This window comes from Scophthalmus maximus, chromosome 5 (genome assembly GCF_022379125.1).
Source record: "Scophthalmus maximus strain ysfricsl-2021 chromosome 5, ASM2237912v1, whole genome shotgun sequence".
Classification (NCBI taxonomy): Eukaryota; Metazoa; Chordata; class Actinopteri; order Pleuronectiformes; family Scophthalmidae; genus Scophthalmus; species Scophthalmus maximus.
In genome coordinates, this window is record NC_061519.1 from 11,634,686 (window position 1) to 11,660,370 (window position 25,685).

The 25,685-nt window shown below is 40.3% G+C and overlaps 1 protein-coding gene across 1 annotated transcript in view; it reads right to left on the minus strand.

Annotated features, from left to right (window-relative positions):
• Positions 1 to 6,579: 6,579 nt before the first annotated feature.
• The window catches only part of LOC118311672 (pinopsin-like), a 46,122-nt gene continuing 27,016 nt past the window's right edge, over positions 6,580 to 25,685 (minus strand). Inside the window, exons 3-4 of the mRNA XM_035635693.2 lie at positions 21,015 to 21,248; positions 6,580 to 8,312 (exon numbers count right to left, since the gene is read on the minus strand). Coding sequence (XP_035491586.1) covers positions 8,031 to 8,312; positions 21,015 to 21,248 — 516 coding nt within the window. The 3' untranslated portion in view covers positions 6,580 to 8,030. The remainder of the gene's footprint in view (positions 8,313 to 21,014; positions 21,249 to 25,685) is intronic.

The following is a 25,685-nucleotide window of genomic DNA, read 5'->3' on the forward strand; positions in this document are numbered from 1 at the left end:
TTTGTCACTTTTCCTCAGTTAATCCCCGTCAGCCGCTTTCTAATTAAATTCTACAACCAAGTTTAGCCCACACTTTTGGGCGATTACAGAGACCGTACAACCTCAACATAAATCACAGTGACATTCACACAAAAGAAGCTGACTCATTTATTTTTTGTTAGAGCATTTCCCGTCCTCAAAAGCGAAACCTATTCTTGTAGCAGACATGCTCATTGTGCTGTTAAAAATATCACTGTTGTGCTTTAAACTTCTTAAATACTTTATGTTGAGCTGATAGGAAATATTTTTATTCTACAACAACCCAGATTAAAGGTGTGCAGGAATTAAAATATATAATATTCGTAATCACGGTTTCAAAACAAAAGAAACTAAGAATTGTGTATTCAGTTAGTTTAGGATGAGCTCTATAGAAGGAACTCCTACATTCCTGGAAGATGAGCTTAAGGCGGGGTCTATTCAGTTCATTGCAATATTCAACCTCAACACTAGGCTAGGCCACTAAATTCTACTACGTGAACGTTTAACACAGATGATGTGAAGATTCCGAGAGCTTCCTATCACAGAAGAGGCCGCAGAGTTGGATCTATTTGTAGATACTTCTCGACCTGAAACTGTCCACTCTGCCTCCTTACTGAACCCCATGGCTCCAATTAAAGCCTCATGATTTAGCTTAAGTATGCCGCAAGCTCATCAAACTAACTGCAGCACACAGTGGAACTTTAATGAAAGATAGTTTGTTGAAAATTGGCCGGGGGGGCTAAAAGGTACAGAATGGAGTGTCATTTCAGCAGCTTGCACTTCTACAGTAAATGAATGTGATCAAAGCAGAAACAGTAACGGTGATTATTAACGACAATGACTGAGGTGAAAGCTCAAAAACAAAAGATGATTGTCTCTGTTCTTTAGACAAGTGAATTTTTACTTGAGAGAAAGTTCAAGAAGCCGCACAGCTGCTGTATTCTGTCAGTCCCCCATCTGATGAGGGTGTTTGTGTACACTGGACTTATATCGCCACTGTTGGGTTTTTCCAATGGTTAGTTATAATCCTTAAGATTTCAGTCATGGTTGTTTAGTGACACCCATCATTACTGTTGGTAGCTGGAAGTGCAGAGTAAAGAATTGCTGCCTGGTGCATTAATGGGGCAGTAAGCAATTTTAATCAAACACACCGTCTGTAAAAATAAGCAAATAATTCCTCACAGGCCGCTAGCTGTTGATTATGTGTGCGCGCCGGAAAGACACCCTGGGTTTTGGCTAAGCCCTGGCTCTGTAAATCGAAAACAAAAAGATGGTGCAGACCGCACCACACAACACTGTGCAGTTAGTAAGCAACACTACCTGATACCTTAAAATATGTGCTAGCAAACAGTGCTATGACTCAGTGTTTTTGGCCTAGCGGTTAGCACGTCGGACTCCCATACTTGACGCTGTGTGGGTTTGAGGCGCGGTCAGACCAGTCAAATCAACAACAACAACAAAGAGAGAAACAAGCATTTTACAAGGTGGCTTACTGCCTTTATAAGTAAAAGGCTTGTTTTCAAAATCTTGACCGATGGAAACTCTGAATTTGTGAGTTAGGGAAGCTGCAGGAAGGTCTCTCTGTACCATCTCAGCAAGAAAGCCTTTGCCCCAGTTGACATCCAGCCTGAACCCTAGTCTGCCCCATGGCTGGCAACCACTGAAAATGCTCTCCAGTTGGCCGTCTTCGAATGCGACCTGATTTTTCAGACTGCAGACAAATTATTTTGCTCACCATCCGTTGGGTGCCTGCTCTGGGGTCAAGCCCCTCAACCTGTCCTGCCCCAGCCTCCAACCTTCTGCACACGGTTCTGCATATCTTATCCTGCCTCCTGGTCGATGTCTACTGAGGAGTGTACGCCTGGGACTTTGGGTCCCTGATAGCCTGCAGCCTCCTCTCCCTATCCGGTCCAGAGGCCCTCTGACTGAGCCTTTCAGCGTGACCAGTGTCTAGTCTCTTTACCACCCACCTGAGGTGTCCCTCTCTGGCCCCCACATCTAATTTGCAGCCCATTCTGTATTTAACCAGCTCATTAGCCCTTTCCCTCTGCCAGATTTTGTCTTTCATGTTGTCTTTGCTGTGGACTTGTGACTTCTTGCCAACCGGCCTATCACCTGTTCCTATTTTTTTGCTCTGTATCTGTTCCAGAACATGTGAGTGTATGTCTGCCTGCTTATCTGCATGTGAAAGCATGTGTCGCCACTTGTTGCCCTTAAATTAACTGAGTTTTTTTGCAGCTATAGCCGTGGCACTATACAAATAACCAGATGCGATAAGTGGCTTAGGCTGAAAAGATGAAAATCATAAATAGTATTAAAAAATAGGAGTTTGATTTCATTACACTTAAAGATTTTAACTTTTTTCTGGAGTAAAATTTGACATCATTCAGTCATCTTGCACATTGAAACAAGGAAAGTCATCTGATATTCCAGTCAATCGACCATCGACAAACTTGATTGTGATTCATCATAACAAAGGATATCAAGGGGATCAGAGGCTTAATGTCTAATGTTGTGAGTTCAGCTTTTTCCTGGTTGAGTGCCTATACTTGCTCCTGCTCAGCAGACAGTTTGTATTTCACCCTTCAGTTCATTATCCTCTGTGAGCAGAAGAGCGTACACAGTGTACCAACACTAGATTTTTTTATTTGGAAAAAATAGTCCATCAGTGGCATGTCACACACCCTAAGGTAACATTTTTACCGCATTTTTTGCCTTTTATTTTTTTACATTGTGACCGCACTCTACCAGGTGACCTTCTAGGGCACCCCTGCTGATAATGCTGTATTGTGAATTCAAAATAAAATGGGCTAGCAGGCTAACCAAAATTCAAATGATACGATATGTGCTGTCACTGAAAACATAAACTCCATCATTTGTTACTGACAGGAGAAAACTATATTTTTCTATCTTAAAACTTGAATTGCTTAAAAAAAACACGGGAAGATGAGTTTCTTGAATGAGTGATAGTAACGTGTATGAATACGCTCTACATTCAAAATCAGTTCACCAAAACTCTGTCACTGAACAGGCATTATCAGTAAAAGCCTCACATCTGGAGGGCAGAGAAGTCTGGGACCAAAAGGAAAAGACAGACAGACTAAAAATGTTCTAGCCCAGAGTTATGGAAAAAAAAATATTAATTGGGAACCTTTTCAAAAGAATTGCAGAGGTTCAGAGTGGCACTTGGCTGCAGAGGAACCTTGCAATGGGAGGTGTGAGATGATTATGCTTAGATGAGGAATTACTTTATTTTTTCTCTGTCATTTTCTGCTCTCACTCAGTGAAACATTTAAACGGCATACAGTATATACACGGATATGCCATGTGTACGTTTAGAGTGATGGCCCAGGCAGGAAGGAGCTGTAAAATTTGAATTAATCCAGGAATGCATTTTCATCCTCCAAGACGACTTATCGTGAACGATGGGCTGTGAGTTTCAGCCTATAGCAATTGACGGTGATAAGGGCTCCAAATTAATGTCACATTGTGATACATCTAGATAATTAATGTCTATGAAATTTCAGAGTAGTTTAAATGTCAATCACATCATCATGGAAATTAGGTGATATCTTTAAATTTAGTTTGAGTCTATACTGTAGCGAAAACATTTCTATCAGATTGACTGTAATGTTTTCACCCAGGCCTTCTCTGCGGACCTGCATAACTTTCACTTGTACACTAAAATAAATAAAATGGACACATTGCCATTAAACCAAAGAAATTCATGATTTAGAAGAGGAAAAACCTCATAAAACTGACAATGTGAGGTTATAAAAATTGCTTAGTTAAATCTATTAACATTTATATTGCTATTAGTAAGAAGTCTGGGCCAGTCCTGGCATCAGACACACAGGGGTGAAAAGTGCAACTTGAAAAGCCCAGTGGACTGTATTAATCAATTAACTGTGTAATCCCCTGTGCTGTCTGCACTTATTTACAATGTGTTTTATCATCAGAGTTCTGGCTGCCCCCCTGGTCACAGGGCAGTTTGCCACGTATTACAATTGATTCGGTCTGGCTTGTTTGGCAGGAGTCAAAGACGACCACTATACCACCTGTGCTGCAGGACCCATGGCAGCGAGTGTCAGAGCAACAGATATCTTTAGCAATTCACTGCGTGGAGAGAATTTATTATTTGTCCAGTTTGTGAGATGCGTATTTGATGGTAGGTGAAACGTGACCAGATGTTTCCTCAGGTAGCTTTCTCCATCATCTTTGTCCTGGTGGGAAGCCCCTCATCCCTTTTCAGGTGAGAACACAATTATAGATACAATTATTATTTCAACCCTGATTTACCTACAGCGAGATAACAGATATTCAAGACGGTGGAGTGGTGCATATGTTCAGTAAAATATAGCTTGTCGTGTGATGGGCAAGGCAACAATACAGATTTTGAGGGGAATATGAAAATGAAATCCCATTTGTGTATTTTATTCTGTTAACAATATTCATTTAAAGATAGTGTCTACTACGTGTGTAAAGGGGCTCCATAGCTGCTCCTCATGTTGAACTTGTGGATCTTGACTGTGAATCTTGTTGCAACACTAAGCTGCAACTGTGTAAATAAGAGTTGTTGTTCCTCATGCTGTGACACACTGGCCCGTAACCAGTGACCAGTCTCATCGATCTTCATTTTAATGCATCTTTGATCAGTTGTGAATCAATTATATGAGGTTTAGTTGATGGACAGTATATGAAACTACAACTATATTGATAACTGAACTTCACTGGTTTCAGCCTCTCTCTTGTAAAAGATCACGTCTCTTTCTGTTACCCCTCAGATTCTGTGACCTTCATCAGTACAAAAACCACTTAAGACAAGTTTAGAGCATCTTTCTCTAAGTTGTGAGGACACTCACATATTGAATTCCCAAGCCCCTACTTCTAACATTAACCATCTTAATTAAAAATGCCTAACCTGAGTTGAGAAAAAAAGACCATTTGGATTCAAGTCATGCCAGCTCCAGTCCAGTCTTGAGGCCATTCAACTGGTTTATCAGATATTACGCCCGAGCCCCTGGTTAAAGGAGTCCATCACCACAATGCTGTCTTACAGCACGTTGATTATTGGGGCGTCTCTTTATCTCCCCTCACAAGGGGCTTTATAGTAAACAGTGGAGACCGAGGACCAAGCTTCACTCAAAGACAATTAGCAGAACATCCCTGAAGGTGCACTGAAGCGTTTAAAGTATTTAGAATCAGCACTGAGCAGATTTGTTCAACCTGAGGTTCCACGACCAAATGAAGTTCAGTCTCCAGTGGACAGGCTCATGGCTTAGTTTGTGCAGCAAATCTTTTGGTTGTTATCCACTAAAACAAAGGTCACTTTCTACCTTCTTCTCTCTTCTGCTCATAATATAATGGAAATGTCACACTAATGTGACAGATGCAATTAAGAGAGTGTATCCATCCAGTCTTTTATTAGTTCAACTTGATGTCAAGAGTTTGATGAGGGATTTAAGATGAAAACAAGTCTGCTTGACTTTTGAAATTTGGCCTAATTATATTGGACAGTCTGGGCAGTTAGATAGTCATAGGACTAGTGCTTTGATTCTGTGTGAATTTTAAGGAGGATCTTCAGTGGGGGGGGGGGGGGGTCTTGTGACCAGGTTGGACGTAACTTGAAATGTGATATTCCCCTTGGAAAACCAATGTTTATTAAATTAGAGTGTAATGTCATTTGCGACTTACTAGATTCACCCCAGGTAACCTTTACATGCAAGTTTGTTTATCCCGCTAACGGAAATGTTCACTACCAACATGTTTCAAACATTCATCTGCATTCTGCATCCATCCATATACCGTTTCTGTCATCCTGTCAGTTTTGTCACATTGCAGTTCACAGTTCCAATGGTGGCAGATTTGCCACCTGAAGTTCCCAGTGAGTTTTCAACATTCCCTAAATTTAGATAATGACCCAAGCTGGTCAAAATGATGCTATTTCATCAGCTGTAGCTATGTAGCAAATTAAACAAATGTTACTAAATTGAGTTGGACGAAATGCCACCTACTACCGATCTTCAATGATTCCAGCTGGCAAAGTTTAAAAAGAGAACAGAGAAAAATGTTATAAGGGCTGTCACGTTATCAGATTTGAACTAAATGGTCATCATGGCCAAAATAATTCACGATAATGATGTTATCACACTTTCTATTAAAAATTTGCACTAAAATCACATTTGCCTAAGATAGCCCTCTTTGGCTTCTTCTGCTCGGACAAGCATTTCTCTTGGAACATGTATGCATTTAGTTTAGGAATGGTTAAAAGATACCAGCCCGAAAATTATTTATGTGAGGAGCATTGCTTCATTATAGCCACATGCAAATGGGATGCTAACCCCCTCCCTCAAACAGCATCTGACCACTCATAGCTGAACAAACGGTCAGTTACACCCTGTTACTTGACATATAACATGCCTTTACCGTTGACCATCTAACGTATGTTGCATCACATTTTAAGACTCCTTTATTTTGATTATCCTATTATTCAAACATGTTCTCGGAAAATTAATGCTGACAGATTTTCACAAACAAAAACAACTTTATTAAATAGCACTCTTGAAAAATATTAAATTTTATTTAGCTTTGGTATCAACATGTGTACATTAATCTATGCAAGATCCAAACACAAAGAAAACCGTCTGTGTGCTGTAAGTGAATTACAAAAAAGATCACCACACAGATCGTATCCAGTAGTGAAAAGTACCACACCACTTATAGCTTAGACATTCACTTACAACACAGCACTGATGCACTGCTGTCAGAAACTCCAGTTATATTTGTATTGCAAGAGAGAAAGTGTCAAATCAGTTATCAAAAAACAAGATGCAGATGAGCACTTTCAAAGAATATATATATATATATATATATACAAACATATGTCCGCCTGTGTTGCCTCAGATAAAGCCTAGAAGAAATTTCATTTGGTTGTTGGTGCTGCTACATTTGCTGAGATGCCAGTTAGTCAAATCAGAGTGACTTTTGTGAAAGCAAATTGTTTTGAATATTGAGCAGAGGCTGATACCTGTCCACATGCACTGCTGACTGTGCCCTTGAGCAAGTTACTGGACTGCTGATGAGTTCAAGAATGTTTGTTTCAATGTTCCAGAGAGGCACAGATTTTCCGAATTTTAGCCCATAACAATGCACATGCACAATCTTTATTTTTAGTAACCTGACAGCATGCACCCATTTCTTTGACCTTAGTCACTATCCCTTAAAAAAAACAAAAACACATGGTTGCTGCTAGCAAGCTAGCAAAGCTACATGTATAACAAGCCACTTATGAATCCACTTAATTAAAATCCACTTACGCATTTCAAAGTGATGAATCAAATGAACTGTCAAGGAATACAAGAGAAAAAGACCGATAGTTTAAAACATTCCCAGTACATTCTCATTACTCTGTCTATTCTCTTTTGTTTTCATTTATTTTTGATCTTGTCTACTCTAGGAAAGACTTGAAAATACATAATAATAAATAATTTGTGGTCTCCAACCTCCTTTTTTAACCACAGTCGGTTACAAATCAATACCTCTTATCCCTCTTCTTGCGCTGTGAACACATTTCTGTGCTGCCATTTCATCAGAATGAATACTTTATTAAACTGTTGATATTACACAAAATACATTATCCCTCCAGTTCCTCTTCTATTATATAGCAGTCTGACATAGCTTGTTCCCAAAAGCATGGCACGAACATCCTTCAAATGCCCATTCTTATCGAGACAGATGTGTTCTTCTTTCTCTGCCAAGAAACACAGATCCCCAGCCTCTGCAGGTTTACCACCTTTGATTTCTGCTCATATTGTCCAGAGGCAGTTCTAAGATTGCCCTTTGTTAAGGGTCCAGCATCTCTTCCAGCTGGGGCCGAGATGATGCAACAGCCATGTTAAATCCTGCTGGACTGGCAGGCTGCTGCTCTCTAAGCCTCAGTTACACCACCTCTCTCATTATTAATGCCTTCCTGGCTGAGGACGTTGGCTATGACTACGAAAAGTCCCCAATCATCAGCGATCAAAGTGTGCCACTAGTGATACTATGACAGGTTTGATGTCTGAAGAAGGGGCTTTACTGACATCGTTTGTGGGTTCAAAGGAAGGGCCCAGTTGGGGAAGTGTGGCGGCTGGTTGACCCAGGGATGCTACCATAAATAGCAAGTCATTGGTACGGCGGGGACCAGTGACTGCTCCACCCCTCAAGGCCTTGGTGGGGACCTTGGAAGAGCTCTTCATGCTGGAGCCTCGTCGAGGAGTCTCACAACGCAGCAGGGCTTGGAAACATCTGTAAAACTGGGGCAAGCATAGAACACAAAACATGATCAGAAGTGTACTGTGCTACAGAATTAGACACGAGACCACAAAGACAGTAAAGACAAGCTCAGAAAAGTAATGTTGTAATTTGTTGCTCGAGATTTGCTGAAGACATAAAAACTGTATCCATACCAGACAATACCAGATTTATTGATTTGATTGAATTCTTGCTTTTACCAAAGGTGCATCAATTTACCGAACTGAACCCTTCAACTCTTTCTCCCCCCTCTGCTTCCCACAGTACCACTCTGTCAAGGGTAAGGCTATTGTAAGGCTATTGTGTCAGCTGCCTTTTCTTGTGGAACAATTTACCAAGAGACATCAATTATCAGTAAATGGTACATGGACTGTCTTTAAATTTAGATCTTGTAGTCTCAACTACTACTCAAAGCTCAAAGTTACACTGCAATTCACATTCACAAACATTCATACAGCACTTGTTCTATATATGTTGCGTCTCTAACACACGATGGATGGTACTTTACATCATCAGGGGCCAACTGGGGTTCAGTATCTTACTATTATATTTAAGAAATTACGTTCTCTACCTTCAGTTCAGACCACTACTGCATTTTCAATTTAAATGATCCAATTCAAGTGATTTTGCTAGTTTACTAAGAGTGAAACTAACCGTCCAAAAATTAACATTAAGTGCATTTTTGTGTGGTAAAGGGTCGCTTTGTGAGGCTAGTTCTGAATTTAATAGTTTAGTATAATATATACTGGCGGTTAAAAGTTAAGGACACATTGAGTTTTTGTCACCTTGATTCAAGCATCTTTGGGTCATGTTGTTAAAAAGGAAGGGATCAGTGCTCCACTGGAAAAATTATGAGGAAAAAACATTGACTTTCCGCTGTTGGTCCTGATGTCCGGGCATGGCTTCACAAACAAATTGGTCAAAGATGTGCTCTACACTCTGACTGTCTGGTGGCTTGTGGCCATTGCTGTAGCTCATCAACCTATCTGAGGATGGGCCTACCCCTACCAGAACACTCAGCAGCTTTGTCATGAGAGACAGCAGCTTTGTTCATCCACTGATGATACGAAACCTGAGTGACTGGCTGGTGGACATAGAGTTATGATCTAAAGCACTCTGCTAAGCCCCCCTCGCATCAATGAAGTGAACTTTAAACCCATTGACCTGCTCCTCAAAATCATTGATTTCTTTCAACCAACTAATGTTTGGGCCTTTTCACGTTCTCGTCAATTTTTCGTGTCAGCGATTTCCTCCTCTCCAGTGCGTTTCTGTGAGAGAAATGTGTCGGTCACAGACATTCCTTGATAAAGAAGATTAAAATGTGGGTAGCATGTCAGCACTGTGCCCCTCAATGTTCCAGTCATTGGCTATGCCTTCTTGTAAGTGTCCTTAAAGTCTATTGACCAGGTTACTATAAAATAATATAATATACTGTATATCATAATGCCCTGGTACTTAATGTGACTGCAGCTTGAAGCCAACTTTTATAGCCAGTGTGTTAGTCATGCAGAGGAAAGTGGTGAAACCCACTGTACCTGTTATAGGAGCCCAATATCCCTATTCTGCACCTCACGATTTACATCTAGTGCTGAATTTCTGTGCCAAGTCAGGAGATAGGATGTCCTTTACGCAGCCAGGCCGAAAATAAGAGAGTGAAGGTTCGGATTGGGAAGAGAGGTGTGGCACAACTGATTTAATGCAGGAGACTAGAGCTTGCTTCTGATCACAGACCTGCAATCGACATTTGACCTTCTATTAACTTTAACGACTTTTTACCTAAGTAAGTATTTTATTTGCCACATTATCCCACATTAACCTCAATTTATATTAATTAATTTTTCTGCCACAATTACATATGTCCTTACCCAACCTTAACATTTCCACAATTTTAAAACATATGTTCTCAACATTGCTGGGGGGGATTCGCAGAAAGCACACTGTGCAAAAGTCACAAAACTCTAACCCTAAAGATTAGGGTTAAAATTAATACAATTATGTCATTTGTTAAAATATGGGGTGGGTGCACCTTAATTTTGTGCACCTATATTAAAAATGTTAGGTGCACCAGTGCAACCAATGTAAAAGTCTTTCCTTTCCTTTCCCCAATTCACACCTGGTATCAAAATGCTTTTTAGTGATCAGATCGCAGTTGGATAACATGAACACATAAAAGTACAAATGTAAATGCGTCCAAGACACATTGAGATCAAATTGTGATCTGATCCACCAAATGTGCACAGAAATACAAAATTGTACAAGACTGTTCAAAACCAGCAAGGTGGATGCTAGACAGCTAAAAGCCATTAGCCATTACATACACATAGCAGTCCACTTTTCAGTTCTCATGGATATAACTCAAGACACTGGTGGATAGAATGAAGACCAATCGAAAAGCAAACAAACCTAATAACGCTGCTTCACAGATAGCCACCAATTTCTGCCTTTTTTTCTGTTGTTGTATGTTTTATATGTGCACAAACAAGAGGAGGATGTGACATGACCTGGACAGAGCGATCAGCTCTCAATTTTTTTAACCTTTATTTATAGTCTCTCTTGTGGACATTGGAGACATATTAATACCATCTGCTAAAGCAGTTAGGTTAAAATCAAATGTAGATACAATTTAGACAGGTGTAAATGGAGTCATTTCTTACAGTACAGGTCTACACCTTTGCAAATACTGTATTCCAGGCAGCACCAAGAATCATAACACATCAAAATCCTTTTTTGTGGTTAGAAAAGACAGGCTGTCTTCATGGTACAGAATAAAGGCACTGAAATCTATACACCACCTGTCAGGGTTTAATAAATAGTGGATGGACTCCTGGATGCATTTTTTCAATCTGGGCAACAGATCTGTAAGTCCCAGAGTTCTGATTTCATGCAGATCTCCCTGTTTTACACAAACCTCTGCACAACAGAGAGCCACAGCCGCTGATGGACAGATAGGAGGATTCTGAATAATTGACGACACCGGCGGCAGGTTGTAAGCATAACAATGCATTCAGGGAATTCCGCTATGCTTTAAATTCTGGGCATTTCCAGCCACATCCAAGACGTGTACACAACAGAGGCAGACACCAGACCACAATTTAGACCAAGTCTTCTTCCTGTGCTCCTGTTAATGTGCACTCAGATGAGTAAACGTAGTATACTTAGTATACTTTCTGAGTTTCATGTATACTTATAGTCTACTACATTTTCTCATGAGGTGCAAAATATGACGACCGTCTTTCACATCATGTGAGTAGAGCATTGAAACCTTTCCAACTGTACAGCAACATTATATTGACAGACACAGAAAGAGGGAGAGAAAAAGAAACAATCATAGATTGATTAGAAGCCATGAATTTATATGAAATTTATATAAGAAACAGAAAGATGCTCTTCGAAATTGTGATGAGATGTGATGTTGCCAGTGCAGAAAAACACCACCAAAAATTATATTTGGGACAAAGTCCAACATAATCCTAATGTAACAGCTTACACCTTCATTCTGTTATTCCCCATTAATATCTAATAACCATTCAAAAGAAACGTAAGACCCACAGCGTATTGGTTGACATTTATGTAATATTTGGATAGGAGTAATATTTTCTAAAATGTACAGGGCTCTAACCTCTGCTCGGGATTTGTTGCCATCGCCTCAAAAATATAAATCTAAGCAGTTTTCATTGTAATTTCTCATATATTAAATTTGTAACATGTGACAAACTAATCACGAATATGGAAGATATGCAGACAAGTGGTAGAGGATGAGAGCTAGTTAAGACACAGGCATCAAGGCTGAGGTCAAGGCAAAGGTGAAAGCAATGACAGATAAGTTGATCCAGTATGACAGGGAGATGGAAGGAGGTAGATGTGGGAGTGTTTTGGATAGGGAAGGGTCAGCTCACACTGGTCACATCAGGACCAGCTGATGCTTTCTATGATCTGGGCAGATGCTGTATGGCTAGAAGAGGACAAACAGGGTCAGGTGTCAGGCATCGTCTAAAACAACAAGGCTTTAATTTATTTATTTGATTTTCTGAAGCAGGACATGGCCGCTTGGTTTCTGTATTCTTTTAGTTTCTACTTGACTGCCCAGAGACTTTCATTAGCAGTTCACTCACGTTGGGTTTGCAAGAGTTTTGTTGTACAGAAATCCTCCAAAGCGAAAAAAAAACATGGGATAGGAAATTTTTCATATTGAATATTCAGACAACAGGGCATGCTGAAAAATGAATAAATCCTTCTCCTTTAAATGAGTTCTTTATGGCACCGATAATCAAAACGTCGCAGTGTTCTCACCAAAGGCTGAGCGGAGTTAAATTGCAGACACTCACTTGTCACTTGAGTGAATTATACTTAATGCTGTTTGAGGAATCCAAATGAGGTGAGCCAATGTCAGCAAGACTAAAATTTCTTTTAAAGGCATCAGCAGATAACCCACTATTTGATTTTACGACTGTTTGACTTAATTTGATTAAGTAAGCTCTCCAGTGTTGCGAAGTGTCCTGCAAACCATAGAATGTAATAGATAAAGTCACAGATCTGAGAGCTATGATTGGAAAAATGACACGCTCAGAATTTAGTGATGAATGTATCAATCATTTCCTCACAGTCTCATGGTTTAGATTTTCTGCAACATCTCATTTCAGACAGCAACTGGCATAATGCCTCAGGTCAGTTGCTTGCCTCCCAAAGTATGATCTTCAACAAACCCATCTATTGTAGTTTGTGTGTGAAGTATCTGGCATGAGGAGTAAAGTGATTCTGTTTCACAACACAGCTTTTTTTCAAATGCACCACGCTTACATGACGCCACAGTAGTCAGCTACATACAGGTAAAGCCACATTAGTGATTTAAGTGTTCATTTCATAAAGTCTAGGAGACTGTTAACTGTCATATCTGTCTGCACAGGACCAGCAGCACAGTTTAGCTCTCTGTTTCATTACATAGAATAAGCAGTGTTTCAAGCCAGAATTGAGTCTTAAAGGGCTCAAGACTTCATCACGTTGTCCGTGGGATGATGGGAAATGTGTGCAGGCCAAACGGAGATCATCCCGGGATGCCTACAGGATGACCTTATATCTGAAAATTATTTGTTGAGTGCTGACTAGTGTCCTTATAATGTCTCTGGTACAATGAGCATGTCCCCTCATGTTATTAATATCACATAGCACGAGATCTTTTTCTGGTAAAAACTCTGCATAATCCCAGTACAACTTTCCCATCAGTCATTGTTTGTTGGCCACATGTATTTGGATGTATTTTTTTTTCTATTGAAACTGTCACTAGCTGCTTGCTCACATTACTTGGAAGCTAACTTTACAGATGCTGCCCTGGCTTATTTGTCTGTCAGCTAACTCATACATTCAAACAGGTTTCAATATATCAGTGTGGTCCCCATTATCGTCTGAGCCTTAAACCCTTAGTAAACATGGCTTGTACTTGACCACTGGTGATTGTTTTTATGTCTGCGGACACCACCACCACCACCTGCACCGCAGGTTGACATTCTGAGTAATAGTGGGGGGGGGGGGGGGGGGCTGGGTGGTGAAATGATACATCATTATTGAGGAAAATACTAATTACATTCTCTAAAATGTGAGTAGATCAGAGCTGCGGCCCACTTCTGCTCTGCAGCGGACGGCTACATTTTTCATCAGGCAAATTAATGACACTGGGGAATACTTAGAGATAAAGCCACCGATATGGGTTATCACCATCAAATGGAACAGCATAACATAAAGCAAGCATGTGTGCGTGTATGTGTGTGTCCTGAACATGTCTAGTCAAAGAGAAAACTACCTTCCCCCCAAAATCAGAGGGGCGATGCATACACTGCCCTGCCTGCGTTGTATGTACTATAGCTCATTATGTTCTATATTTGTCCCACATTGTCCTTCTGTCACAGTCAGACCAGCCATAAACAGCTACGGGAGAAATCCCTTGGCAGGCAGGCAGAATTCAGCATGAACTCAGCACTAACGCTTTACAAGTTCACGAGACATGCAGTCAGTTCTCAGCAGCATTGAAACACCATAACCCTGGGATTGCATCTGAGGACTATGCCGTTATATATATGTAATGCAAGTCACTCTTGCTGGTACCTCTGGAAGTACCAGCGACCCGGCGCTACGTCAATTAGGTGTCTCTTTTCCCAGAAAAACAAAATACAGCGGAGACGACAACAAGTGGCGAGTGACCTATACAACTGATTCCGAATGCCGACCAAGATCCCTACTGACAGGTTGCTCTCATAGCATTGGAATGAACAGACATTCGGATTAGAATATGAATAATGGTCCAAAGATCAGACTGCTACAGGAATACATCCATCCATCAGTTGTTTTTAAGCGCATCGCAGAAGAAAGAACCTGGAGCCTTGGTCTCTAACATGAATACCTCTGTGCTTAATTAAATTAGTTTTAAGCTTGAAAGCATGTTCAAGTGAAGCTGTAGGGCCAAAACATTTGGTTTAATATTGCTGTTGCAATATGTGCCTTGTCCACACAGTCATCCATGCTACCTCCATCCATAGTGGCAGGTTTCAGTCTTCATGATAAGGTTTGAACAGACGATGCTGGACTGGCTCGGACACTAGCTAACAGCCATCATTCAGCGTTTCTTTTAGGTTTACTCACGAGTACGACATGGTAGTGGCATAACAATAAAGACAATGTTACATCCACAGTATTGTGTGTTATGCCAGAGGGGTTTATAAAAGTATGGCCCTATTTAAATGTCCCAATTAAACAGGTGATCATTAAGACAATTTAACAACTATGTGGTAAGTCACCCTAAAGGCTCTTGAAATAATGTCACAATTGTACTTTCCATTTAGGTCAAACTTTGATTGGGTAAGGAGAAATACCACTACGAAACAAAAACTGTAATAGGTTTTTATCATAATTCGACAGCCGTTCAAGTTTTATATCCATCATACCAGCACAGATTGGAGCTGGATATCCCCCTGATTCAACTCAATATTCAGTTTTAATTGTTTTGGGTGGGTTAGGGGAAATTTGGGGGAATTTTCCCTGGGTACAAAAAGTAAATTAATGTTTAAGAGCAAAATGCATTACTGGCTCCTGCATTACGGCAAGCCCCATGCCCAATTGAGAGAGGGTGAGAGTGTAAAGAGGCCGAGCAACCTAATGAGAACCTGTACTGTGCCTGTTCCACACAGAATACTGCAGCGTTTTGAGCCACTGCATTAGCCCATCAGCTAAATGTGTATCATGATGTTTGGAATTATCAATCAGCAAATGCACCTCTGATAGATAATGTAGAGTTTACAACCTGAGCTGAGCAGAAAGACTTTACGTTTGGATCGATAGCTTGACCCTACCTGGAGACACACCACGTGGCCCTGTTCTTAACAAATCTTGGAATAAACTTAAGTGCCACGAGTGAGTCAGAAAGAAGTAAGGATGTGCATGAGATTTTCACCAGTCCAGTCATTCGAGCAGTGATGGAGTGGATCACTCCAGAAAATCACGGGGCATGTCAAACTGTCATAAATAATCAGTCAGTTCGCAGCAGTCACAGGGGCAGATGTTGAAATGACACCACCTGTCAGTTTGTTTGACATGGTTTCATTGTTTGAGTCTGTTCGTCTTGACAGTACGTAATTGTGGAGTCTTTTGGAAGGATGCTTCTGCAGTTTATTAACACATGATGAGGTCTTTTGAAGTACTGCTGGCTGGCTCGTGCAGCGCTAAAAGGTCTCATAGCAGAACGAGTAAATGCTTGATGTAGTTCGACTCACTGGTGCAGCCGTGTTTGTAATGATTATTTAGTTATGTGAGAAATGGGAATGTGGGAAATTATGCTTATTCGGTTGCCAGAGTTGGCTGAAAAGGTAGATACTCGTCTCATATCTGATCTTAACATAGCACAGCAACTTATGAAAGAGCAAGGAACTTCAGGTGTTTATGGGGCAACTACCATGATTTAGCAATGCTTTAATGTACTGGCAGCTTACACAGGGTTACCAACATGCATTCAGATGAGAAGAGAAAACCATTCATGGAAAACTTACCCATAATTCTTTGTTGTGACCGCCGTAGATTGTCGATAGGACAAGCGGGTACTTGTATCTGTACAGCATTTTTAGTCTTCAACTCGCCTCAACTCACAGTTTCCATAGTAACGGGCTGGGAGGAATTGAAGACTGAAAATGACATACAGGACATTTGGTGTCTCGCTGTTCTGGGGTCGATGGTGTGTGGGCTAAAACGTCCCAGATAGCTGTGGTGGTGTTGGCGGCAGCTTGAGGAGGAAGGGAGTGTTACATAGAGCAGACAGCGGAGGAATGGAAGCTCTCGCACCTACAGATGACATGGTGACATGGTAAATGGACTGCAAATATTTAGTGCTTTTCTAGTCTTATTGTCTCCTGAAAGCCATTTACACTGTACATGCCACATTTACACACACACACGCACGGTTCTTTAAGTTTCTGTATCTTGCCCAAGGACACGTAGAAATTTAACTACAAACCTGATTATTTTAAGGTCATTTTTAGTTTTTTCCCCACTTCACAATAAAATAGTATAATAAATAATCTCCAATAGACAGTAGAGTATATAATTCTCTTTATGGCACATGAAATCTTTCTGACAGTCTGAATGGAATTATTTTCTAAAAGCTTACACAGAATATTGTGTGTCACTTAATAGACCAGGACGAGATGAGAAAGATTACATTGAGGCGGACGGAAAAAAATAATGTTTTAAAGGCCGACCCCAGTGGGAGTGGAGGACAGTCTTGGTTATCTTTTGTCATGTTTTTTCTCACCATGATGAACAGTGTTTCAGAAAGGAACAAAACATCTTAATCTTAATGTGTTGTACAAAGACTTGATAAAAAAGTGTATTGAACTAACTTAAGTAGAATTTTGAGCAGTTTACTTCTGAGCCACCATCGGTCCTAAATCAGTCTAATGGAAAGTAAAAGACCAGGTATTCAGAGAGTTGGCAGTTGTTAGCTAAAAAATTATAATAAATACGCCATGATCAGTAGAAACACAGCCAAGAGCTAATGTTTGAATGAGTAGTGGCAGGTTTATGCATAATTTCTGCATAAATATGCATATGAAACAAAAAACATTCACAAAAGAAACAGAAATGTTTAATTCTGGTCATTTACAACCCCTTTCCCCCCCGCTTTAGTTTTTCCATTATGTTGATGGATTGTGCTCAAACTTTTTTTGCTTCATAGTGTTATGCACTGTAACTGCCATTCACCAGCCGTTCTGTTCTCCCAAACACGCCAGGAACACTCAGGACAGTCTCCAAGGGTCAAACCCAAAGTCCCAATTAACAGTTGCTTGCAAAATGTGCGTGTTGCAGCACAAGGCAGCTAGCTCAGTAGAGTGTGTAAGTATACTCATGCTACGTTCACATCATAAACTGTATGATGTTCTTTACTGTAAACACAATCTGTCAGCGCGGAAACAGTTGTTTGTGTCAACTTCCTCGTGGAAAAAAATTATTCTTAATTTTTGCTGCTGATGTTGTAACACATCTGAAAATGTGTGCCCGTGCTTGTGTGCTGCATAGTAGCTCTACATTCCCTGTTAACAAGTCGTGAAATAAATAATTACTGAATTAAAATTGTTTTGGATTCAAAAATCATTAATGACTGTGTATGTGGGTGTTCTGTTCCAATGATGAATACATGCTTTAAAAAACATACCTCTAAACTGAAGCAATGAGAGCACATATTGTAATAGCAGAAATTAAAGTAAATGAAGAATGTAAACAAGAGAGTTGGTTTAACTAGCACGGGGCCCCCTGTGGGCCCTATTGATCTCCCATGTATACACTGCACAAAACAGAACCTCCAAATGATGTAGTAATAATAATAATACAGGGGAAAACGTTTGTTTTGCACGCGTAAACAAATTGAACTAATTCACAGTGGATTCAATTATTAGACACTAAATTCCACACACTAAACAGTGGTCTGGTCACAAGGCTCCAGGTTCAGTGTTTGTAACCACAATCACAGGCTTCAGCCTCAGTGTGGACTTGAGTTTGCACACATTAGAGCAACCCTCCATTTTTTGATACGCAAGCATTCCAGTGAAGTAAAAAAACAATAAAAAAACACAATTTTTTTGTCATTTCTCTTCTGATAAGCACTGCATGTATGTATTGTGTATCACACAGCAAAGCATGTTATCCTGAGGTATGACTGATTAGGTACAGCAAGTCTCATTTATGATGGTTGCCTGATGGATCCATTTTCAAACTAAAGTAGTTTATAATACACTAAAAACATGTATACATGGTTAATATATGCTAAAAAATATTTGTCATGTTAAAAGTAACTGGAATGATCCATTAAAACAATACCTGCCCTCTTAGGCATATTCTTCTGGGGACAAAACTGCATCAGTACTCCTACTGATTAAGCAATGTGTCTCATTAAATCTGATTTAAATCCACCAAAGACCTCTGCTGGAAATAGCCTGATCTAATTTTGAGGAAGGAAAATCGCCGATCCATTTCGAACATTATGTTGGACTCCATATAGGCTCCAGCTCGGCTGAACCCGGATTTGCTAAATATAGAGGCTCCAACTGAATATTTCCACAAAAACATGCTTGTTTTCATCCGTCTGTGGATTGAATTAAATAACACGCGCACAAATATGCAAGAGTTGCATGATAAATGTGACAGTGCAAGTTAGGTCTGCTGTGATTAATTGTTTGGATACAAAGGCTCTCTGTCCCTTTCTACTTAAACAGTAATCAAGTATGCATGTGCAGCTATAATCAGACGTGGCTCTCCACATGTTGGCCACTAGAGGCATAACATGAAACTGATGCTGGTGTCGACTTCCAAACCCTGGCTGCCTTTTGGCTTTTCCTCCTGCCTCTCATCTCTTCGCCCTGACAAGAAGAAAAGATGAGCTTTGAGCCTTTCCTTTACCTTTGTGACAGATGTACTGTCATGTGTTGCAGTTCACTGAAGTTTCAGACCTATATGTGACAGCAAAATTAAAGCTCCTGAGAACCCTCTACATTTTTGGATCCTACATGAACACATTATATTCTACCTGAGTTAGAACAGCTGTGATTATATTACAATTTGGTTTGAAGGTAACAAGGCAAAAGGTGGCAGGATTTTTGGTGGGGTTTCCAGTGACACTGTCCTATTGAAGCAGAGTTTTTAATCGTTAAAATTGAGCATATCGTTGGTTCAGGCAGGCCACGACGTCAAGCTCAGCCACAATCCAGTACATCAGCTGTCGGCTCAGCCGATCTTCTTCAACACATTTAATTGGCAAAGCTCATATTGTGCACTATATTATATCATATCTACGCTACTTTAGTCAGCCTACTCATCTTGCTTTCACTGCAAGCCACTTCCCAACCGCCTCCACTCCAGCACGTCCTTTACATGCTGTTTCTGACATTTATTAACGTCATTTGTTGTGGAAGATGTGCTCTCCCTACCTCAGGCTTTCCTCGTATGCACGATGAAGGGCAGGGGGTTCGCAGAACAGAGACATACTGTCAAATATATCTTACTGCGATTATTGAAATTAATTAATTTTGACCATAGTTTTCCCGACTCAACTGTTTTTTTATAACAATTGCTGTAAAGGTTAGATGTGATGAGAGTTTGATAGCCTGTAAATATTTTAGTACACCTCCAGTTTTCCATTTTTCACTGAAAATTTACACCATGTAATCTTACTGTGTACTCTGAGTGAGAGTGGTATTGATCTTCTCTTCTACCTCTACCAACAGTGTTATGTAGAAATGCCTGGAGTGATTGATGCCTGATTTGAACCATGGTGGGTCACACACTGTTAGGAGAACACACAAAAAAAAGAAAATGTTTTAATCTCAGCAGTTACTGATGACAGTAGTCATTTGTCAATAAGTCACAGGCTCATTGTTTTGATTCAGTTCTGATTCATCTCATCAAAGCAACTTTAAATTAGATAAAGTAGAAGAGCAAATAAAACACAATCAAAGCCACCAGCCACTCATAACAACTACGGCAGAATCACATCCCACAATTAAAGATAAATCCCAAAGCTGTTCATCATATTGTCTGAAGTGAGCATGGGCCAAGGTTAATTGAGCCCTACTCTGTGTTCAATTATTATCTTCTATGACAACGGGTGCCTTTCCTGACATTGCAAATACCCCTTATGGTTTGATATTGAGCTGTCAGGCAAAGTGAGCAGAATTTGGTTAGACTTGCCTGAAAGGCTTGGGCTAGTTGCTTACAAAATATATTTGAGTAACGTGGCCTGAGAAGCACCGAAATGTCAGATGGGACAAGAAGGAGTTGAGGGAGATCCAGGCAGTGACTCCTCTTGCGCTACTTATTGTATAATTTATTTCATTCGTTGGCTAATTATTCAACCCTGTCATTTTTTTCCGATACATTTTTACAACAGCAGAAATCCGTCACACACATAAAATATATTTTCATTGTGAAATGAAACAAGTATGTAATTGAGTTTATTAACTGTCAAGGATGCACTGGTATACCATCTGATAGGAAAACACACAAGGACTCATTTCCATTGTATGAAGCCACCTTGTAAACAGTCGAGATGACTGGGCTCAGTGTGTAAGATGCTCTTCACCCGCTGCTTTGTGACAGCAAAAGACAAAAGGCACTGACCCTGGCTACAGTACAGCCCCCGCCCCCCCCCCCCCCCCCCCCCCCCCTTCCTCTCTCACCTGTTTATTCATGAAGACATAGATGATTGGGTTGATGACAGTGCTCGTCTTGGCCAGGACTGAGGGGATGATGCTCGCCTCGGGCGTGACGAGACCGGGTGGCCCGAAAGTGGCCAGCAGGGCCATGATTCCGTACGGAAGCCAGCACAAGAGGTAGCATATCACCATAATCACCACCATGAATAACACGCGCTGCTCGCGTTTCCTGCTCGTCGATGCATTGATCCCGCTCACCTGGACACAGCAAGGGGAAAAGAGAGGGAGGACGAGAAATAATATGTTAATGATTCAAAGAATTCTTGAAAATGTGTTCAGGCATAAAGGGTTTTTTACTTTTGCTTTCACAGTACATTTGAACTTTCCCGTATGGAAGAGAGGAGTCTACTGTAGGAAATAACACAGCATTGTTGGAATAGGGGGAAGGTCACATGGGTTAAAGTGAGAGATTGAATGGAGAGAGAATGCGAAACAGACAGGAGAGGAAGCAAGTGACCTCATTGCAACACACCTACAGAGGGAGTCAGAGACAGAGATTCAAATTTCCTGGAAATCTCTGTTTGCTTAGATGTTAGGACAGACGGCAGCCTGTTAGGTTAGTTCACCACAAAGACTCAAAAGCAGAGTTTCTCTCAATCAATTATATCAATTACTGACTTCTGGAAAGGCTGCAGCATCACAGACTAACTTTGGGGATCAGCTTTACCAGTTTTGCATTTTCCTGTGTAATTATAGATATCATTATCTGGCTGAACTGTCCGTTTGTTTACAACCTGATTCTCTGACATGAAGTGCGTCATGCCCTTGTCAGTGTAGAGTGTAGCAATGATGCAACGTTCTCAGATCTCAGCAATCGCTTTGTTGAGTCAAATGTTATCATAAATGACAGAATTCATTAATAAAATTTAAAAAAAGATAGACCCAAATTGGAATAAAATGGAAAAAAGCTTGAAAATCATTGGCATAGGCATTGTACCTGCTCATGAAGAGGTGTGTATACAAAAACATGGACAGCAAAAGGCTACACAAATGTGTTCACCTTCGTATGGACACTACTGCACAGTTGGGCTGTCTCAACCTGTTTCTCTGCCTGATGGCCACATATCAGCTGCTGTCATTAAATTCCATCGGCATGGAGAAGCAGTGACAGGGAGCCAGTTTCAAGAAGGACTCAAGCAGTGGCAGGTTTTTTTTGGAAAGGGTTTGAACTGAGGTGTTGGCACTATTCTGTGCACATACTGTACAGTAGTTCATACTGTGCATACAGTTATGCATGCTGTAAGGTTTTTAAAATATATGGTACGGTATATTCAGGTGTTGTTCTCCTGCATTATTCAGTTAGTGCTTTACTGACAGGCTGTAAACCGACATCTCTGCACACTCTGTGCTGTCATTCACACTGTGGCATTTGCATGAATATACAGACAAATACATTATTCAGCTTTCACTAAACAGTTGGTGTTACTTCAACAATATGCCAAACAAATGCTTTTCCATTGTTGCAGACTAATCAAGTCATACCAGTGATTTGCAGCCTCTTCACATTTAGCTCATTTGCCCATAAGTGGCTTCCACTTCTCTGCAAATAGAAAATTTGAATGTGTTCACAATCATATTTAGACCCTCTTGTACAATTTCTGAAAAGTTTGCAGTCTTTGTTGAGTTTCTACCATGCAAAGAGGAGCAGCTGGCTTGGTCTTTTTTTTCTAAAACATTGAGTCCTTGATTTACAGAGATAGACATAATATCATTCTTAGCTGACAACTCAATTTTGCGTTCTTCATTTTTGTTTACTTTTAAATGTTAAAACCTGATGTTTTAAAATCCAGAATTGTCAAAGATGGTCTTACATATGCAATTGGGACTACATACTTTACATATTAAGATAAAAAGCTAAAGCTTCTTGTAAAGTTTATTAGACTCCGTCACGCTAGTGTGTAACAATGGGGTTAGTGGGCTTTCTCATCAAAAAAATAAAAAATATAATTAAAAGTTAAAATAATTTCTGTTAACATTACTCTCATCTAATATGGGTAAGTACCAGTTCAATGAGATATGGATCAAGAACAGCGCATATTGCCCTCGGTTGATACCTGTGCAACATAATAAATGTGAATCCCATGTTGTGCATGAAAATGCTCAGTTTTGGAACTTTGGGTATAAAGGCGCATGGGAAGTGAGGAAAAAGCCACCAGAAAACACGCACTAGTCATGTGTACACACAGATCTGTGTGGTCATGCTCAGTCGATTATTTGTGTTGAATGTGAATATATTAATTTGCAATTCTGGGACTTAGATTTTCCTTCATATCTTTCCTACATAGCGTTTTCTTTAACTGAAAGGGTCACCAGTCATTTTGGCTGCAACACGTTTTTTCGTTTTACTGCCACACTGGCTCAGTTCCCACTCTGTTGACTTTCTCACTCTGTCAGCTCTGAAGAGAAGTTGGCAGCTTCAATCTTGGCTCTGATTAAATGAATTAAGTGGAAGAGGTCACAGACAAAATGAGGAAATGGATGGTGAATAAGTGTTGGATAATTGTAATCAAAGGCTGGGTGGCTGTTGAAAGCACCTAGCGTATTAATCTACTTTCCTTACAGAGAAACGGTTATATATAACTGCAATCCCCAGAAATGTAAAGACAATTATATGTTAAATCACAAAACAGATTTTTCAAGTATACATTCACAGCTTTCACTGACTTACTGTAATATCCAATGGCTAATTCCTCTGTGACAATAGAAGGAGCACTGTCTCCACCTAAGTCCCTGTTGGGGCAGTCAGCTATTTAGATCATCTGGCCAGTGTGCAGCAATGTTAAACTTATTTTTGAAGCAAACTCGAAGGAACTGCCTGGAAATGAGAGTGTCTGTTATTTCTGTGGGCTTTGTGAGACTGTGCTAATTAGAAAACCATTCGCTTCAGCACCTAAATGTCTTATGTTCATGTTTTCCTGTAAAGTAATGTCTTTTTGCCATGTAATTGACAGATTTTTTTTTCCCCAACTCAAAGAATTTGTGAGGAAAAAAATTCAAAATAATTGGCACAATATGCCTGTTAAATTGAAAAGTGTGGTGGACTGTGCTGGGGATGTTAGTCACGTTGACACAAAAAGTACTTCTGCCATGTTCACATCATAGCATTTAAATCCTCATTACAAGCAAATGAGTGAGAACGCTCAAATGCAAACCACTGTGTAGAGAGAACCGACCATTAAGAGAATATCAGCATGCTGCACTGCAAGGCCTGCTGCCGGCATTGAAGTTTGGAAATCAGTGGGTGTGTGAGTGTGCCTGCCTGAACAGGAGATATGTGGCCACATTTTGGTGGCCTTTTCATCTCTCTGCCTGTCTCAATTCTTGAATGTTTGCGCCTTCTGTTACACAAGTGTCTGCTCTTCCTCATGACACTGAAGACGACAGTGAGAACCTGCGCTCTGTATGTGTCAGCCATGTTGTACCCTATGCTGGAAAAGACAGTCACTCTGCTGTAGAAATGTACCGTCTGTAGGAAAAAAAACATCCCTTCTAATCCCAGCGTGTCACATGCAACAGAGCAAATAATGTGTGACGCATGGAAACAGAAACTCTGCTCTGTCGAGATATTTGACTGGTACATTTAACTGTTCCTATTTCATGTTCAGAAGAGGATCTTACAATGAGTGAATGGCAAAATCCGTTCTGAAGCAAACCTTTAAGAGTTTTAGCTCTGGAGAGATGTGAAGTGTGCACTTAGGGAGGTGTACTTCTTGGAGAGAGTTCAGAATGCAGCAGGTAGTGGCAGAAGTTTTGAGCACTGTATGGGCCGCGTGGTGCAGGCAGCAGCTCTACTTATTAACTTTGCTCAGGGAGAAAATAGTCAAAGGACATGTAGGTGATACTAGCTGCCTGGCTGCAGTTAGTATTGTAGTGTGAGCACACAGCCAGACACAGTCTTGGGTGAGGAAAGTTCTCTTTTGATGGATTTTTGGGAGACATAAGCTCCACACTTGGGTTGTGGTTGCACTGTGGAATTCCGTGACAGAATAAAAACGTCTGCTTTCCTTAATGAGGGATGTCCCTGAAATGCTGTTTTTGAAGAAATGGATAAGAGGTTGGCCTGAGTAACCTGGGAATCTATGTTTATTGGAGAATGCTTTATTGTCTCCGTAGCTGCTCATTATTCATCTTCACTATTTCAACTTGGCTTACATTACAAATTACTAAAATTAAACACTGGGGCTTTACAGTTACAGCAACCAACTGAGCATCCGCTGATTCCAGTGCTGTACGGTTTCCGGCAGTGCTGAAAATTCAACGCAATTGCACTTATTCTGGACCATTTGTGCAACCGTATTCAACACCACGTGGCAAACATGGCGACTTACAAGGAGGTCGGTCCCACGTCATGTAACTATATTTAACTCATTCAAAGTTGACGTAAAAACACTGGTTCTTTGTTGCAGGTGATTAGACATATATAAACACATAGTTATGGACAATATATTCAATTTCTGTGAATAAGTTCTTCTAAATATTAATTCTGTAGCTTAAGATAAGATAAAATGTAAAAAAACCCAATTACAACCGCTTTAAGTTTTGAATTTTGAATACTGCTTCAATACCCTCAGCGTCCACTTCGATTATTCCATCTATTCTTGATGTTTCAACTGCAAATTGTAGGCATCAAGCACA